The 21,116-nt window shown below is 33.4% G+C and overlaps 1 protein-coding gene across 2 annotated transcripts in view; it reads right to left on the bottom strand.

Moving 5' to 3' along the window:
* Nucleotides 1–2,430: 2,430 nt before the first annotated feature.
* Nucleotides 2,431–21,116, bottom strand: part of Cdh19 (cadherin 19) — a 113,292-nt gene continuing 94,606 nt past the window's right edge. Inside the window, exons 11-14 of one of the 2 annotated variants that reach the window (XM_041648755.1) lie at nucleotides 18,443–18,560; nucleotides 9,913–10,168; nucleotides 6,339–6,351; nucleotides 4,025–4,090 (exon numbers count right to left, since the gene is read on the bottom strand). In XM_041648755.1, the coding sequence (XP_041504689.1) occupies nucleotides 6,339–6,351; nucleotides 9,913–10,168; nucleotides 18,443–18,560 (387 nt within the window). In that variant the 3' untranslated portion in view covers nucleotides 4,025–4,090. Of the gene's footprint in view, nucleotides 4,091–6,338; nucleotides 6,352–9,912; nucleotides 10,169–18,442; nucleotides 18,561–21,116 lie in introns of both variants that reach the window. The other variant, XM_041648754.1, reaches the window with a different exon arrangement.

Here is a 21,116-nt window from a genome sequence, read left to right as displayed (position 1 = left end):
GTGATTTCTTGGTCAAGGGAGTTGTTATGGTGCTAGCAAGAAACATAGCTCTAGAGAAATTCCCAGGAATCCGCAAGGATTACCAAAGCAGTAGAGGAGAGGGTGCCCAAATAGGTCTAACCATGTACTCTGACTGATGAATATCTTAAATATCACTATAAAATCTTCATCAAGCAGCTGAAGGAAACAGAGGCAGAGCACTTCAGATCACTGGACTGAGCTCCCAAAGTCAAGCTGAACAGTGGGAGGAGTGAGGATATGAGCATAGAGGTCAAGACCATAATGGGTGCTCTAACTGAAATACTTTCTCTGATCTCATGTGAGCTCTCCAACTCTAGCCAGACAGGGAAGTAGTTTGGATCTATGCTGTTTTCTTCCCTGTCTGTTTCCTTCAAGACCATGATGGTGATACCAATTGAAACAGTTTACCTAAGTTATTGGGATCTCACCAACTCTGTCTGCAAGGGAAGGAACCAGAATAGGACCAAACTAGACCCTGGGAATGTGGGTGACAATTGTATGGGGAGGGCAGTGGGGCCAGGATTTATCCCTAAAATTTACTGTTTGTTTTGCTACCAATTCTTTTTAGGGGTAGTATCTTGCTCAGCCTAGATATAATAAGAGGGCCTTGGCCTATCCCCAAAGCAATATGCCTTACCCTCTCTGATGAATAGATGGAGGGTAGAGAGGGGATATTGAAGGAATGGGAGGAGGGGAAGGATTGGGAACTGGGATTAGTATGTCAAATGGAAAAAGAGAGTTTTTAAGAAAATAAAAATAGAAAAAATGTTGCTCATTTCTATGTGCTGGAATCCATTAATAAAAATATAAAACAACAATGTTCAAGACTTTTTTCCCATATAGATATTATAACAAGGAAAAAGATATACTACATATGTTTAAATTATTATTAATTGTAAACAGCTAAGTGGTGTGAATATTTAAAATTTGAAAAGCAGGCATTATCAGGAGTGAATTAGTAGTCAGGTGTATCTCCCAGAGTAAGTCATATCTGAGAAGGGACCCAAAGTGAGGAGAGAGAGATAATAGAAATGCTTTGGAGAAGAGAGTGATTGGTAAAGTAAAACTGAGAAATTAAAACAATACAGAGAGAAAGAAATGAGATTATGAATAATTAAGTACAGAGTAACAAATTATGGATGGGTCATGATATGGATGATTATTGACATAGACATTAGAAAGCTTTAAAGGAATTGTTAATGCAAAGCAACCACTACCAGGAGTAAATAAGTAATAAAGTGTAGCTTCCTGAGGAAGTCATATCTGAGAACATACCAAATGTGAAAAGAGGGGAATAAGAGAAATGTTTGGGAGAAAACAGTGAAAGGTAACATGAAATAAAAGACTAAAACAATATAGAGAGAATGAAGTGAAATTTTTTACGTCTACTTAATTATATATGTTAATTTATATTTTATTAAACTATTAAAATTCATGTAATGCATTAATATGGGAGATAGCTAAAATTTTGCAGCATTCATGATTAAACAAAAGATAAGCAAGTACAAATACTGCACAGTATTTTGTGAGGAGTTTATTCATTCCCTAGTATTAGGAAAGTTTCCAGGAATGGCTAAAGAAGAAATGTATTTTACAGATAACTATAGGTATAATTATTATTTTTTGCAATATATCCTGCATGTGACAGCCCTATAGTTATAATGGGCACAATGTGTTTTAAACAAACCTTCAAAGAGTATCTGGTCATGAATAATAAACAAATTGTTATATATTTTATATCATGCATGTAAGTTGTTCATACAGATGGACAAAGATGTTAATGTATTAAATCCCTACTGTGATCCCCAAACATAATATCTTTCTTTGACTATATTTTCTTTGTATTTAATCAGTTTTCATCATACTTTTCAGTTCTTCAGCAAAGGTTCCCTAACAATCATTTTAAATCTTATGAAATATCCATTACTGGATTGATTTTACTCATTACATTTGTATAATATATAATTGGGCAGTTGGACAATATGATAGGACTAATAAACTTCCAATACATACATCTCTATATGAATTAAATATATGAATTAAAAGTTTTGGGGATTTTGGTAAGAGTTTTGTTTTATACATTTTTTTAAGACAGTGTTTCTCTGTGTAACTCTGGATTAACTATTATATTACATTTGTGATAGTTTCACGATCTTACAAGTTAAAAAATATCTGTTCCATGAACGAAATAATTCTGAATTCAAATTTACATTCTTTCTATACTATTTGATATAGATGTTTAAGTTTCAGGACACAAAGAAAAATAGAACTATTCGACTACCCTAATAATACAATACTATAATATACAATATATATATATATATATATATATATATATATATATATATATTAGTTCAAGGTCATACATTATTAATAAAAATCATTATAAAACCATTTTGAAGAGCATTGTACTCACTGCATTAATTCCTATTCAAATACCAATTTTGACTCCATTATGATTTTGACATTATAAGAAACATTTTTGAAAAGTACATTAAATTATCACATTTTATGTTTTATTTACCCTAAAGTCATGTCTGACAGCTAATCATTTACTCCTCCATAATACTATAAAGAGAAGACTCCATTGTATATGAGGGTACTGAGTGATCATTCACATGCTAATCTCCTAACAGGATAAGAAATACAAAGACAGATATCATGTTTTACTTATATGAATAGTGAAATTCAGTGCAGGTGATTGTAACATTTGTGGTAAATAGTAATTCAAATTTGAATTCAGTATTGCAATTATATGGCTATCACAGTTTCTAAATAAACCAAAGTATACTTGAACTTTTTTTAATACTTTCCACCCGTTACAAAAGCAATAATTTAATGACAAGTAAATTCATTTGTTTATTTTAGTTTTACAATGAAAGAATAAGTATTTGTAGTTGCTAGGAAATTAATCTATGAAAAATCCCTAAGAATGCTTTCTGTTTCCATTTGTTATTCAAATTCATAATAAGTGAACTTATGTGAGTTACTTTATAACTCTCATTATTTCATGTATTTAATAGATAGTCAAACCCAGAATACTAAAGGGTACACTTGACAAAAGTTTCAAAACAAAATGATTCATAGAATCTCAATCAGAAAACTTCTAACATGTAAAATAATATTTTTAATTCTTTATAAAATCACTCAAGTTTCTCAAAGATCATAAATTTGATCTTTGCACAACATCAGGAATTTCATACTGATAGAGGCATCATTGCTAGCTACATCACACAGGAAGGGTTAGATTAAAAACTATGCAGATGTCTTTATTTGATACATTTCTCATTTTGCCCTTCTGCATTGTTGAGAGTCTGTGTTGGATTACATCAAAAAATTCTAGTGATTCTTAGTGATTCAGCAGGGGTGGCTTGCAGTCATATGTGAAATATGATTGGTTTTACCCCTCTCAAACTCTGTGTTTTACTGGAAATAACCACAAGTATGTACTTGAAAATACCAATTCTACAGACAAGGGCTCCTCCTGGACAGAAAGTAAGAGAATGAAATTTTACCAAAGGCTTGTAATTTCATGTAAATATATTTTAATTCTTCTTGCATGTTGGTATAGGGAAGCTTTAGTTGTTAAGCTGCATTGCAGAACCAAACATGTATGCCAATCTTTTAAAATGAGGTCCCAAATCATTTAGATAGTCAATATTATCTTCTTGATCAGTGACTATAGATTCCAAGGAGCTCAGAGAGCCAGCTGATGATCCTGTGCCCTCAAAAGCAAAAGTTTGCAGTGAGTCAAAGGGTGGAGCACATGGATCGGTATTGGCTTCCTCCAACTTCTCTAGAATGAATTGTCGGAATATAGCACTTTCTGGGCCCACCAGCAGAGACTGCCTATAGAGGCTCCTGATCTCCATGCTCTTTCTTTTCCGTGGCTTTCTTTCTCTCATGATTATGCTGCTTCTCAACTCTGAAATATCAAAGGCTTCTGAGTCTTCTTCCCCACCTCCTTCATCATCATAGCAAAATATATTCTCTCCAAATTCTTCACTTTTCTTTGGAAATAGGATTTGATTTCTTCGTTGTTTCAAAGCCAGCATCAAAAAAATAAACCCTGGTGAAAGACATATTAATATAAATTAGTTCATATAGCATAGTGTAAATTTTGCAGTTCTTTGCCTTAACCGAAGTTCAGGAAGTCATTGCAAACTTGCTGACTCTAAGGAAACTAGTAGGTCATGGAAAATGTTATCTGGAGTCATAATTCTGTGTGATGGTTATAGGAATGAGTAAAGAAAGTAAAGTGAACTGTTTTTTCTCTTACTTAATTTAAAATTCAAAATGTAACTTAATTCTTCTAATATTATACAGAACAAAGTACAATAATGAAATATTTTGAAATCCGAATATGTTTACTCACCAATGATCCATGATAATTGATGTTCAGAAAAGGAATCATTCGATATTCTTTGAGGCAAACTCATGGTATGGATATTTTTTAAGTGTTTATAGATTATTATGTATATTTTACTTATAGTATGAGTAGACTACAAAATATATACTTAAAATTTTTTATATACCAGACCTTGTTATAAAAACTTAATATTTACTGATAGATCTCATAGTTATGAAAACAATTTATTATTAATGATTTATGACAAGTGAGAAACAGAAAGTATATGTATATGGCATCATATCTCCTGTATGAAAGAAGACACCCATGTGTAAAACAATCCATATGGCATTCTCATTTGAGTTCTGTGAAAAAACAGCAATTTTAGAAAATCCAAATTAACTCAGGTATCTGAAACATATAGTGATTAGTAGCTATATGGAGAAAAAAAAATAAAAACAGGAAGAAATGGAACAAGGTCAAAATATGTTTTAGTTTAAAATAAGAATAACTAAATATAGTGTGTGTCTCAACAATAATCAATTTCAATTTTTTTCTTAGCTTTCAATTTTATGTGTCTCCTTAGAACTTTCTATTATAATATTTGAAATAAATATGAGGTGATCTTACTAAATATATATATATATATATATATATATATATCCCAGACCAGAAAATATGAACATGATATGTACTTACTCAGAAGTGGATATTACCTGTAAAGCAAAGGATATTGAGAATATAATTCATGATCCTAGAGAAGCTAAGTAACAAGGTGAACCCTAAGAAAATCCTACATAGATCCACCTGGGAAGGGGAAACAGACAAGATTGCTTGACAATATTGGGAGCATGGGGATGAGAGGAGTAGGGAGGGAGAATATTTTTTTTTCTAAAAACTGGAGACATGACCCAAATAAAACAGAAAAAGAAGAATTTGTAGCTGATTAAAAAACATGGAATTGTAAGATCTCACTCTGAACAATTACATATCGAAAAATTGGACAACATGGAACAAATGAATGAAATTTTAGAACATATAACCTACTGAGGCCATGTTGAGAGGAAATGAGAAATCTTCAGGCTAAATAAGAAGTAAAGAGACTAGATTGATAAATCTACTATAAAAAAAGAATATATTTTTATAGGAGAATTTTACCAAAAGCTTGAAAACGTGTAATATCAAGACTTCACTAAATCTTATAAATTTAAAAGGAAACACTAATCTGATTATTTATACATGACCTTACTTTATCAGTTGATACCTAATATCATAGATTATATAAATTTATTTATATTTTATATGTATGAATGCTTTGCCTCCATCTTTGTAGGACTCTGTATATGTACCTGAGACAGTCAGAAGAGTGAATCAGAAATTTGTGGTGCTAGAATTTCAGGTAGCTCTCATCAATGGGGTTAGGGATTGTACTAGAAACTGGAAGTCCATAATAGCAATAATTGATTTTGAGTACTGAAACATCAATATGGTCAAAGTCTAATAAATTTTCGGTGCATTCTAGTCATTGTCCCCATAGATAAGTAATTATAGCTTATGTTGGAGATGATGTGGAGTAAGGGAAACATTCATTCATTCCTGGTGGGAATGCAAATGTGGGAATTCAATTACTTTTGAAATCGGTATGGTGCTTTCTCAGAAAATTGGCAATTAATCTACCTCAGGATCAAGCAATACCACTCTTGGGCATATATCCAAAAGGTTCTCTATCATACTACAAGGACATTTGTTCAACTATGTTCATGACAGCAGTATTTTAAAAAGCCACAACCTACATGCCCCTCAACTTAAGAATAAATAAAGAAAATGTGGCACTTTTACACATTAGAATACTTCTCAGCTTTAAAAAACAATGACATCGTGAAATTTGCATGCAAATGGATGGGACTAGAAGAAACCATCTGGAGTGAGGTAACCCAGACCAAAAAATATGAATATGGTATGTATTTACTCAGAAGTGGATACTACCTGTAAAGCAAAGGATATTGAGAATATAGTTCATGATCCTAGAGAAGCTAAGTAACAAGGTGAACTCTAAGAAAATCCTGTAGAGATCCACCTGGGAAGGGGAAATAGACAAGATTGCTTGACAATATTGGGAGCATGGGGATGGGAGGAGTAGGGAGAGCAGAAGGGGAGAAGGGGAGAGGAGAACTTGAAGAAAGCAAATACATGAGATAGAGGAAGGACACAGATGTGAGCAGAGAAAGAGTTATATTGGTCAAGGGAGTATTATGGGGCTAGCAAGAAACATGGCTCTAGAGAAATTCCCAGGAATCCAAAAGTATGACCAACATAATAGTTGAGAGCATGCCTAAACAGGACTTGCTCTGTAGTCATACTGGTGAATATCTTAAATGTCACCATAAAATATTCATTTAGCAACTGATGGAAACAGAGGCAAAGATTCACTTCAGAGCACTGGACTGAGCTCCCAAGTCCAGTTGAAGAGTGGGAGGAATGAGAATATGAGCAAAAGGAGTCCAGACCATAATGAGTACACCCACTAAAACAGTTTATCTGATCTAATGGGAACTCCCCAACTGTAGCCAGAAAGGGAAGAAAGCATCATAGATCCAAAATAGCCCCTCTGAATGTGGGTGAAAGTTGTATGACTGGTGCAGACTGTGAGGTCCCTGGCAGTAGCACCAGGATTTATTCCTACTGCTAGTACTGGCCTTTTTATAAACTTTCGCTATGGATGAATATATTGTGAAGCCTAGATATAATATTGAAGGCCTTGGACCTTCTCCAAAGCAATATGCCTAACTCTTTCTGAGGAGTGGATTGGGGTGTAGTGGCTGTTTATATGGAGGGGATGGAATGAAGGGAAAGAATAGGACCTTGGATTGCTATGTAAAATGAAAGAAGATGATTTGTTTTTTTTTTTAAATAAAAAAATGTTATGGTGTGTGTGTGTGTGTGTGTGTGTGTGTGTGTGTGTGTGTGTGTGTTAAAAGTGGAATACTACTTGTTGGGAGCACAGCACAAAGGTACTTGTGCACACACATCCAGAAAAATCCAAGAATGTTAAGCTTATGGGATATTCTTCTCAAAGGACAGGATGTAAACCATGCTCCTTCTTCCGGAAAACTAGGAATTTGTGATGATTAACATCCTGTATTATCTGTTGGTCCAGGATATATCAACCTTCTATGACCGGAACAAAACCAGATTCAGTTAGTAGTTTAAGTGGCTCTTACAGTCTCAGTATACTGCCCCAAGATCCCATAACCATATTCCTAGATTGTTAAAAGTCCTAATGTTTATATATATATATATATATTTGTTTGACCAATACCAGGCCAGACACTATCCTAGCCCTTTAGATAGTACACATAGCCTATCTGGAGAACCCAACTACTAGGAAGAAATGACATGTATTATGAGTTGAGTTTCATTAAAATCAGTTTTCCTTGGGGAATAATGATTCAATTATACTAAGAAACATTTATTCCAAATTGTACTTTTTAATTTGCTGACAATAAAACATCTGACAACCATACTCTTTAAAAGTTTTGATGCAGAATGTAAAACTGATATGAGTGTACAGTCTCATCTGTTTTCATTTTATTTTGCTAACTGAAACCAGCAATGACACGCTGAAACACCATCCTTTAGAAAATGTGAAATCCCTCTAAAACATGAATTATCTTATAAGGCTTTATATTATGCAAATGTTGAGATAGGAAGAATAAGTTTTGAACCCTTGTCATTGGATTGTATATTTAGAAGTATTTTAAGTGCTTAAAATACTCATGTGCTTATGATAATATTAAATTATAAATGATGATCATAATTATGCTTTAAAATGAAGATCAAATGTAAAAATGAATATGTGTATCATATTAATATTGAAATTTTTAAAAAGTCATATAATTTCAATTCTGATACTAGAATAAGTCAAATAAAAATTTCCTCCAATAAATAATTTTCTTAATTTAATTAAAAAATTCATAAAATTTTGCCAAAATTTTAGGGTTACCCACACTTCCCATCAACAAAATATATATGATGTCTTTGGACATGAAGCTTTCTGTGGTTGAAGTAGAGTCAACTGAATACATCTTACTTCACAAAGAATATTAAGATTTTTCTATTTTTATAAACATCTCAAAAAATAATATGCAAAATTAAATCTGTATCAAGAAATTTATATATTTGCCATATTTTATAAAGTTATAATGTTAGACTGTGAAAAAGAAACAAATGAGTGCTATATGTCTGCTCACCAAAGCAACAATAATAAACCAATACATAAAATTAGAGTGAATTGACTGAGATTTCTTTCTATTCCATGCTTTACATATAGACTTTACATTCCACATTATCCTTTTTAAAACCACAAATGATCCCCTTAGTTTTTAATTGAAAAATACAATTTCTTTAAATTTATGATCTAGAGCTTGCCTTTTTTTAATGGAGTAAAATAGTTTTTTTTTTTGATAGAAGATTACAAAAAGCAAGGAATATCTCTGAAAAACCAAACAAAGAAGTATACCTTATAAAAATAAGACAGGCAAAACTTTGAAATTTTGTTACACATATAATCATTGTATAGTTATTAAATCAAATTAATTAATGTATAATTTCAGTTATTTTTAAACTGAATAGTAATATTTAATCATTCTAATGTTGAAGATCTACACCACTTGGATGTCAAATACCAACTAGTTTCCCAAAAAGGTACACATGCATGTAAAATTATACAGATTGAGCAGGTTATATTTATGTTTCAGATGATATATATGTATATAAATATATAAGAATATTAATGTAAAAGAGGTCATAATTTGAACAAAAGCAAGAAAGTGTAAATGGAAAGACATGAAGGGTGGAATAAAAGTCAATAAAATGTTTTATTTGTATTATTATCTCATAAAATGAAAAAAAATAGATTTTATTTCCTTGTTTTCACAAGTCATTCTGCCATTTGTAGTAAAATGAAGGATCCTGGAAATGGTTAGGTCAATTGACAAAAGGCAGCTACTCAAAGACAAGTGAAGCATGACCACAGTATGATGAAGAACCAAAAAAGCCTTGTAAAACAGCAGAGATAAGTCCTTGTGACCTATTATACAGCAGTGACCATTAGAAATAGCAATTTAACACATGATTAGAAATGGGCTCTTCAGAATACTGTTTATAGTGTCCTGTTCAGATGTAGTAGATTTGATTACTGGTAGTTCCAAGTCACAAAATTTCAAGAAATTCTTAATTGCTACATGACCCTTGAGAAAATACGTATTTCTTACAGTGAGTATAAATTTCTTTATTTGTCTGATTGATAAGTACTTTTGGTTTATTCAATTATATCAGAGAGACATAATCATCCATTTTAACAAGTTCTAGTGAAATATCAAATTGCACAATAAATAAAAAGAACCCAAAACAAATTCTATTCTGTTTTAAACTTAAACATGTTTAGAAAATATAAAAATATGTAGAAAATATTTTATAACTACCTCTTTAACAAATTCATGGTGTTCCTTTTACAAATGAAAGTTTTTACCATCCAATAATACTTACCAAATATTACCATAATGCATACCAGGATAGCAATTATTACTTCAGTTTTGAATCTCATGATTAGCAGAAGTCCCCTTTTAGTGCACATCTCTGTGCTTGCACTTTCTCCACAGTCACAGACTTGTATAGTGAGGGTGTTTGTGCTTGTAAGAGATGGGATTCCATTATCAGAAATTAAGATGATCATGGAGAGGACAGGCTCGTCTTTAAGGCTAAAACCCATTCTATTAGTCAGAATTACAGCTGTGTTATCTAAAACAGAAATTCAAGTTCACAATTTTTTTCAACAATATAAACCACATGTGAACAATGTAAGTACTAGTGGCAAAAACATTTCAATATAATAATATCTGTCTAAATAAAAATATTATATTAAAATATCTAGCCCCAAATCATTTTAAAATATTCTAAAAATTAATTACACAATAAGAAGACTTATTTGAACCAGATTTAAAAGGTTTTGAGAAATATAAATTATCAGTGCATAGAGAAAATAATGTTTCTGTATACTGATTTCAGTATTGGAAGGGCTATTCAGCAATTGATTAAAAATTTATTTTAGCAGTGTCCAGCACAACTTAAAAACAAAATAATTACAAAATTACTAGATATTTGTAAGATATTCAGTAACCTAACTACTACAGCTTGTGCTTTTAAATAATATGCATTCTAGTTAGAAAAGGGCATAATTCTATTTTGGAGAGAAATTTGATTAGAATATTCTTTTACTTTGACATTACCAAATTATATTTCACATAAAATTCCACACATATGTTCACTACTTGTAACTAAATTAATTAATCAAAATGATAATATGGCAAAAATCTGGTAATTGTTTCACAAATACTTGAAAGAATAAGTGAAAAAGAATCATGAGTACTTCCATTTATGTTAATCTTGTTTCTAAATCTTAAATAATTAATATTATATTTTCACCATTTTCTTCTCTCAAACTTTTATGAGGAGAAAATGTACTCTTACTCAGGGAATGCCTCAATTAGACTCAACTATGGGCATGTCTGTGAGATATTTTCTTGATTTCAAGCACACATAGGAGGGCCCAGACTTTAATGCCACACTCAGAGAAATGGGCCTAGACTTTTATAAAAAAGGGAGAAAACAAAACAAAACAAAATTAAAAAATCAAACAAAAAGTAAGAAAAGGAGATTTCCACAAGCCAGAGAAAAACACGACAGTATGCCTCTGTGGTTTCTGCTTCAAGTTCTTGCTTCTAGCACATGAATTATAAGGCAAATAAGTCATTTCCTTACCAAGTTGGTTTTAGCTAGTGTTTGACAACAACAACAGAAACAAACCATAGCACATTTCCATTACTATAAATGATATTTGTATCCACAAAATCAATTTGAGAGGCATAAGACATCAACATTCATTTCATTCCAAGTCTCTTCCTAAACCATACATTTTCAGTAAAAGAAAAATTTAAATATATATGTATATGATGGGCAAAATAGTTTTCAGATTAGTGAAAAAGCTGAACAATATAATTTTAGGGACCCCATTCACTCCCCAGTCATTCAGCAGGGGCTTCTTCCCTCTGCTGGGTCCTCTCTCTCCCTAACCCATCCCAGTTTGCACCCAGGAACTTCCTCCCTTCTTCCTCCATTCTGCAGGGCCATGGTATCAGCCTGTTTGGGTCTTGGGACAGGGTGCTAAGGGCAACAGGGCCAGTGGGAATTGCTTTGCTTCAATAGCCTGCCTGCAGCAAGGTAGGCCCTTTATCAGCAAGGTCCCTGGCCAGCAAGAGAACCTGATCCTGTTCCATAAGATCCATCGGATAGCATTTGAAGTAAGAGATGGGCAGACGCCAAGGCAAGAATTCCCCCAACAATCTGAAAAACAACATGAAAACACCAGAGCACAGGGACCTGACAACAGAAGGTCTCGAACACCCTAATCCAGAAAAAGCGAAAAAAATTGACTTTATGAAAACGATAAAGTCCCTTAAACAGCATGTAAAAAATGCCCTTATACAAATGGATGAGAAGTATAACAAAAAGTTTCAAGAAATGAATAAATACGAAAATGATACCCTGGGAAACCAAGAAAAAACAATCAAACAAGTAATGGAAACAGTTCAAGAATTAAAAACTGAAATGGAGGCAAGGAAGAAAACACAAACGGAGGGCTGACTGAATATGGAAAATCTAGGTCAACGAACAGAGTCTACAGAAACAAGCTTAACTATTAGAATACAAGAGATAGAAGAAAGAATGTCATACTCTGAAGACACCATTGAGAAAATAAACACACTGATTAAAGAAAAGAGCAAATCCAAGTAATTCTCATCACAAAACATTCAGGAAATATGGGACACAATAAAAGGACCAAACCTAAGAATAATAGGGATAGAAGAAGGAGAAGAATTACAGCTCAAAGGCCCAGAAAAATTATTTAACAAAATTATGGAAGAAAACATTCCCAACATAAAGAAAGATATTCCTATGAATATTCAAGAAGCATACAGAACACTAAATAGACTGAATCAAAATAAAACCTCCCCTCGCCATATAATAATCAAAACACAAAACATACAGATTAAAAAAGGAATATTAAGAGCTGCGAAAGAAAAGGTCAAATAACTTATAAAGGTAAACCTATCAGACTTACACAGGACTTCTCTATGGAAACTATGAAAACCAGAAGGTCCTGGATAGAGGTACTTCAGAGACTAAGAGACCATGGATGCAAGCCCAGACTTCTATACCCAGCCAAGCTTTCATTCACTATCAATGGAGAAAACAAAATATTTCAGGATAAGAACAAATTTAAACAATATGTAGCCACAAACCCAACCTTACAGAAAGTAATAGAAGGAAAATCACAACCCAGAGGATCCAACATTGCCAACACTGCCTATAATAACTCAGACAACTAGAGACCCTTCACCAGCACAACTCAATGAAGGGAAACACACAAACACTACTACCAGAAAAACAATAACAACTGGAGTCAACAACCACTGGTCATTAATATCACTTGCTATCAATGGACTCAATTCACCTATAAAAAGGCACAGGCTGCTGTGCGGTGGTGGTTCACGCCTTTAATCCCAGCACTCGGGAGGCAGAGGCAGGCAGATCTCTGTGAGTTCGAGACCAGCCTGGTCTACAAGATCTAGTTCCAGGACAGGCTCCAAAACCACAGAGAAACACTGTCTCAAAAAACCAAAAAAGAAAAAAAAAAGGCACAGGCTAAGAGATTGGACACAAAAACAGGATCCAACATTCTGCTGTTTACAAGAAACACACCTCAACCACGAAGATAGACATCTACTCAGAGTAAAGGGTTGGGAAAAGTTCTTTCAAGCAAATGGACCTAAGAAACAAATGGGTGTGGCCATACTACTTTCTAAGAAATCTGACTTCAAACTAAAATCAATCAGAAGAGATAGAGATGGTCATTTTATACTCATAACAGGAACAATGAAGTCTCAATCCTGAATATCTATGCCCCTAATATAAAAGCACCCACTTATGTAAAAAAAAAACATTACTAGAACTCAAGGCAGACATCAAACCACACACACTAATATTAGGAGACTTCAACACACCTCTCTCACCAATGGACAGGACAATCAGACAGAAACCTTATAGAGAAATAAGAGAATTAATGGAGGTAATGAATCAAATGGACTTAACAGACATCTATAGAAAATTCCACCCAATAGGAAATAATATATCTTCTTCTCTGCAGCTCATGGAACCTTCTTGAAAATTGACCACATACTTGGTAACAAAGAAAACCTCCACAGATACAAAAAAATTTTAGTGACCACCTGTGTTTTATTGGATCACCACAGATTAAAGTTAGAATTCAACAATGAGGCTACTCCCAGAAAGCCAACAAATTCATGGAAATTGAACAGGCAGTTACTGAACCACACCTGGGTCAAGGAAAAAATAAAGAAAGAAATTGAAGTCTTCCTTGAATTTAATGAAAATAAAGAGACAACATACTCAAACCGATGGGAAACTATGAAAGCAGTGCTAAGAGGAAAGTTCATAGCACTAAGTGCCCACATTAAAAAAAAAAAACAAAAAAACGGAGAAAGCACACATTGGAGAATTAACAGCACACCTAAAATCACTAGAAAAAAAGAAGCAGACTAACCCAGGAGAAGACTGGAAATAATCAATCTGATGGCTGAAATCAACAAAATAGAAACACAGAAAACAATCCAAAGAATCAATGAAACAAAAGGTTGGTTCTTGGAGAAAATCAACAAGATTGACAAACCCCGATTCAAACTAATCAAACGGCAGAGAGAGGATATGCAAATTAATAAGATCAGAAATGAAAAGGGGGACATAACCACAGACACAGAGGAAATTCAGAGAATCATTAGATCTTACTACAAAAGCCTGTATGCCACAAAACTGGAAAATGCAAAAGAAATGGACATTTTTTAAGATAAGTACCATGCACCAAAGTTAAACCAAGAACAAGTGAACAATCTAAATAGACCTGTTAGTCGCATGGAATTAGAAACTGTTATCAAACACCTCCCTTCCAAAAAAAGCCCAGGACCAGATGGCTACAATGCAGAATTCTTCCAGAAGTTCCAAGAAGAGCTAGTACCTACACTCCCAAATGTATTTCACAATATAGAAACAGAAGAGTCATTGCCAAATACCTTTTATGAAGCTACAGTTACCCTGATACCAAAAACGACACAAAGACCCAACCAAGAAAGAGAATTACAGGCCTATCTCACTCATGAACATCAAAGCAAAAATTGTCAATAAAATACTGGCAAACCGAATCCAAGAACACATTAGAAAAATTATCCATTATGATCAAGTAGGCTTCATCCCAGAGATGCAGGGCTGGTTCAACATACACAAATCTATCAATGTAATCCATCATATAAATAAACTGAAATAAAAAAAACATATGATTATTTCATTAGATACTGTAAAAGCATTTGACAAAATTCAAAATCCCTTTATGATAAAGGTCTTGGAGAGATTAGGGATACAAGGGTCATATCTAAATATAATAAAAGCTATTTACAGCAAGCCAACAGCTAACATCAAATTAAATGGAGAGATACTCAAAGCCATCCCACTAAAATCAGGAACACAAGGCTGTCCACTCTCTCCATACCTCTTCAATATAGTGCTTGAAGATTTACCAATAGCAATAAGACAACATAAGGGGATTCGAATTGGAAAGGAAGAAGTTAACTTTCGTTATTTGCAAATGATATGATAGTATACATAAGTGACGCAAAAAACTCTACCAAAGAACTGCTACAGCTGATAAACACCTTTAGTAACATGGCAGGATAAAAGATCAACTCCAAAAAATCAGTTGCCCTCCTATACACTAAGGATAAGGATTCAGAGAGGGAATTGAGAGAAGCATCACCTTTCATGACAGCCACAAATAGCATAAAATATCTTGGGGTAACTCTGACCAAGGAAGTAAAAGATCTATTTGATAAGAACTTTAAATTTTTGAAGAAAGAAATTGAAGAGGATACCAGAAAATGAAAGGATCTCTCTTGCTCTTGGATTGGGAGGATCAACATAGTAAAAATGGCAATTCTCCCAAAAGCAATCTATAGATTCAATGATATTCTCATCAAAATCCCATCAAAATTCTTCACAGACTTGAGAGGACAATAATCAACTTTATATAGAAATACAAAAACCCAGGATAGCCAAAACAATCCTATACAATAAAGGAATTTCTAGAGTCATTACCATCAACTCTATTACAGAGCTTCAGTATTGAAAACAGCTTGGTATTGGCATAAAAACAGAGAAGTCAATCAATGGAATCTAGTAGAAAACCCGGATTTTAACCCACAAACCTATGAACACCTGATTTTTAATAAAGGAGCTAAAAGTATACAATGGAAGAAAGGGAGCATCTTCAACAAATGGTCCTGGCAGAACTGGTTATCAACATGTAGAAGAATGAAAATAGATCCATATCTATCACCATGCACAAACTCATGTCCAAATGGATTAAAGACCTCAATATCAATATGAACACACTGAACCTGATAGAAGAGAGTGAGAAGTACTCTACAACACATGGGCACAGGAGACCACTTACTTCATATAACCCCAGTAGCACAGACATTACGGGCAACATTGAATCAATGGGACCTCCTGAAACTGAGAAGTTTCTGTAAAGCAAAGAACACTGTCACTAAGACAAAAAGGCAACACAATGACTGGGAGAGGATCTTCACCAACCCTGCAACAGACAAAGGTCTCATCTCCAAAAAATATAAAGAACTCAAGAAACTAGACTCTAAAATGCTAATTAACCCAATTAAAAAATGGGGTACTGAAATGAACAGAGAATTCTCAACAGAAGAAGTTCAAATGGCCAAAAGACACTTAAGGTCATGCTCAACTTCCTTAGTGACGAGGGAAATGCAAATCAGTACAACTTGGAGATACCACCTTACACCTGTCAGAATGGCTAAAATCAAAAACACCAATGATAGCCTTTGCTGGAAAGGATGTGGAGTAAAGGGTACACTCATCCATTGCTGGTGGGTATGCAAACTTGTGCAACCACTTTGGAAATCAGTGTTTCGGTTTCTCAGGAAATTCGGGATCAACCACCCCAGGACCCAGCAATACCACTCTTGGGAATATACCCAAGAGATGCCCTATCATATTACAAAAGCATTGTTCAACTATGTTCATAGTAGCATTATTCGTAATAGCCAGGACCTGGAAACAACCTAGATGCTCTTCAATGGAAGAATGGATGAAGAAAGTGTGGAATATATACATATTAGAGTACTACTCAGTGGTAAAAAACAATGACATCTTGAATTTTGCATGCAAATGGATGGAAATAGAAAACACTATCCTGAGTGAGGTAACCTAGGCCCAAAAAGATGAACATGGGATGGACTCACTTACAACTTGTTTTTAGCCAGAAATTTAGGACATTGTGCCTATAATTCATGATCCCAGAGAAGCTAAATAAGAAGGTGAACCCAAAGAAAAACATACAGTTATCCTCCTGGATATTGGAAGTAGACACGATTGATGGGCAAAAATTGGGAACTGGGGGGTGGGGTGGGATGGGGAAAAGGGAGATGGGGAGAGATAAGTGAGAAGGGGAGGATGGGGAGTGCTTGGGGGAATGGGATGGTAGGGACAATAGAAAAATGGATATGGGAGCAGGGAAGTATATATCTTAATTAAGGGATCCATTTTAGGTTTGGCAAGAGCCTTCACTCTAGAGGGGTTTCCAGGGGTCCAGAGAGATGTATCCAACTAGGTCCTTGGGCAGCTGAGGAGAGAGAGCCTGAAATGGCCCAATCCAATAGCCATACTAATGAATATCTTGCATAGCACCATGGAACCTTCATCTGGCGATAGATGGAGATAGAGACATTGGGGCAATGGACTGAGCTCCCAAGGTCCAAATGAGGAACAGAAGGAGTGAGAACATGAACAAGGAAGTCAAGACCGTGAGGGGGCACCCACCCACTGAGACAGTGGGATTGAATTATTGGGAGCTCATCAAGGCCAGCTGGACTCTGACTGAAAATGCATGGGATAAAACCGGACTCTCTGAATATGGTGGACAATGAGGGCTGCTGAGAAGCCAAGAACAATGGCACTGAGTTTTGGTCCTACTGCATGTACTGGCTTTGTGGGAGCCTAGCCTGTTTGGATGCTCACCTTCCTAGACCTGGATGGAGTGGGGAGGACCTTGGACTTCCCACAGGGCAGGGAACCCTGACTGCTCTTTGGACTGGAGAGGGAGAGGGAGGGGAGCAGGGCGTGGGGAGTGGGCGAGGGGAGGGAAAAGGGAGGCGGGGAGGTGCCAGGAATTTTTTAATAAAAACAATTAATAAAAAAAGAAGGAAAAATATAATTTTAGAAGTTATTGTCTTTAAAGAGAAGTAAAAGAAAGTCTGCCTTTTGAAACAAAATCCTAACTTCAGAATAATTATTCTTTAATTAATAAAGTCTTTGTGTTCTAAGATAGTGAACAGATTTAAACATTATGTTTATGTAAGTTAATTAGTGTTCTAAGATATTCATAATTGAGTTAAGGCACACTCATTGTAACTTTAAATATAGGTTATTTGCTCTTCATCATTACACTGATAATGGAAAGAGTCCATGATGGTTAAAGAGCTGTGATGTCACCATCATAAGGATATTTGGTAGCCTGTAAGTTTTTATAGTATCCCATAACCAAGAATAGCATTCTATTTAAAATTTAATATCAAGATGCTATAAAACAAACTCATAGACTTACATATGTATAGTACACAAAAAATTAAATATATAACCTCTCACTAATGACTTCTAAATGTGCTTCTAATTTGAAGAAATATGAGGAGTAACAAAATCAGTGGCCTTCAAACTTGAATTTGCATTATTTTCCATTTTAGCCATTGGTCTTGTTCCATTTTTCATATTGCAAGACTGTTAAATAATCAGTTCACCAAATCCATTGGTGTAAAAGATAATAGATTCCACTAAACACACTTATAGATGAACAGTTACCTTGATTGTCTCTTAGTATAAAACTTGAATTATTTCTGTCTTCCACAGAGTGATTGAAGTAAAAATGGTGATGTTCAATGGATTCATCTCTGTCTATTGCACTTATGGTCTGAATTATCTAGAAAATTATTAAGAAATTTGATTGTGATTATTGGGAAAAATAAATTGGTCAATGCTCTTATTATATATAATATTTCTTAAAATTACTTTAGCAAAATCTCTATGTTTCTTAAATACTTCAATTTTTATTCCTGATCTTCATCTGCTATGCAGTCATTATTATTTGTAGATTAAGTCATGATGATGTTGACTTTCTAGTTATACACATATTTAGAGCAATTATTTTTTTCCTAAAGTAATTAATTTTGTAATTAGTTTTCAGAAATGACACATTTAATGCTTTCAGACAATGTATGACTGCTTCTGACTCACAAAGATGATAGACAAATTTTTACCATCAAATAAATGACACTTTATCTCAAATCATAAAATTGTAAAGAAATGCAGATGAAATCAAATCAGTTCTCAATTCTTTTATGTTAAGTCATAAGTCTGATCATTTTAATGAGGGAAAAGATAAACTAGACATTATCACACAGTAAGATAGTAATTAATTCTCAAGATTAAATTAAATTGATTGCAGTAGTTAGTATTTTATATTTTCTAAAATCAAAATGTCTTTAATAGTGTTTCAATTAAATCTTCACTTGACTGTAAGATGAAATATCCAAATTGATAAGTTATACTTCAATGAACAGTTATTTTCCTACATGAATTCAGGACAGACTTAAAAAACAGAAACAATCTGTATATTACATGTCCATATTGATTTATGTTTTCACAAAAATATTTGATTTTAACTAAATCCTAAATTTTTAAAAGAAAATACAGAAAGAAAAATTTTATTCATCCTATGATTGTAGTAATAAGAAAGTATCACATGATTTCAAGACAGTATTTTTATTTTAAAATAGATTTTTTTTATCTTGATGAGTGAGGGCAGGATTTTAAGATTATAGTATTCTTGATCCATATTATGCCACATACAAGTTATCTAAAGTCAGACACTAGGCTGTGTTTGAACATAAAGTTTTTAAGATTCCCTTATAGGTTCACCTGAACATGTTTTTAAAAAACTATTATACATCACTACAGTTATGCTATGGCCTCACCAAGAAAACTTTCTGGTGAGGTTAGTTGTAGTGGGAGACGGCTTGTTGGTTCCTGGCCACCCAGCTAGCTTAGCCCAGAAATAACCATACAGAAACTGTATTCATTAAATCAGTTTGGTCCATTAGCTCTAGCTTCTTATTGACTCAATCTTACATATTAATTTAACCCATCTCCATTAATCTGTGCATCATCACAAGGTCATGGCCTACAAGCAAATTTTCAGCATATCTGTCTCCAGCGAAAGCTCCATGACTTCTCTCTGACTTCACCCTCTTTTCTCTCAGCATTCAGCCTAGCTTTCCTTGCCTACATACATGCTACCTTGATATAGGTCCAAAGCAGTTTCTTTATTCATTAATGGTATTCACAGCACACAAAGGGGATTCCCACATCAGACAGTATAAGGTAATGTTTTAGATTGTTACTGATCACACAGTTTTGGATTTATTTGTCTAACTAAGGCAGTATTTGTAACAAATCATAACTGTCACATTTACCTTGGTGACATGAATATAGTTAATCATTTCATTTGAAGTTGTGTGATAAATGTAAACTTTATTGAAAAAAAAATTCCTTTAATAAAGGAAGGCTTCAGAAGATGAAATCCTTTGGTTTTGTTCTGTTTTCTAAAATGCTTAATTAAAATTAGCCAAAATACAGCGTTTATATTAGAAACAAATGGAATAGATCAGTTTAAAAAATATAGATGAACTTATATTTGATTCATAGCTGGATTTGAAGTGAAACAAACTACTTCTATTAATTTTAATAAAGAACCCATAGACATAATCAATTCTTAATCTATCAAAGAGGTATTATTAAAATAATACATTCAACTTTAAGTACATATACATTTTAAGTAAAAACAAATCTTTAATATTTAATATTAATATTTATTTCCTTAAAATTCAGCAATAGAAATCATGTATTTCATTGTGCAAATAAATCTAAAACTATGTATACTTAGAGTTGATTACTTATCTAAACTATTATATTTGGCTAACTCCGGCCTACTGAGGTCTTTAAAATTAATGGTATCATTAATGAATTAAAAGATTTAAAAGTAAGGATAAACTAATAATGAACTTAGGAAAAAGTGATAGGCATTTTACAAGATTATAGCTAATTTTGATAGCTCTGTTTTTGGTATTTGTTTGCTCAATGTGTATGATTTTGTCTAAGTTCCTTTTACATAATACATTGGATTTTCTATCTATAATTATCTGTGAATTCCAGAATGAAAATACATTCTGTCAACTTACACAATTTGAAAATAAACAACTTTAATACAAACTCACCTATAATTTATTCACTGATATGTATTATTATATATATTCAAAGTAATTTTTGAAATAAATTGTTAGTGATTTAATTTTATAAATACTTATATTACGTTTCACGTGAATGTTGTAATCAATCAAAATAAGAATTCACTATACATTGTACTTTGAGTGTCTTTTAGAGCTACTCTGCCTATTACAGAAATGGGTATTCATTATTA

Source organism: Microtus oregoni, unplaced genomic scaffold, assembly GCF_018167655.1.
Source record: "Microtus oregoni isolate MIOR12 unplaced genomic scaffold, Mior012 000003F_ref0000135, whole genome shotgun sequence".
NCBI classification, from domain to species: Eukaryota; Metazoa; Chordata; class Mammalia; order Rodentia; family Cricetidae; genus Microtus; species Microtus oregoni.
This window is presented reverse-complemented; position numbering and strand designations above follow the sequence as displayed.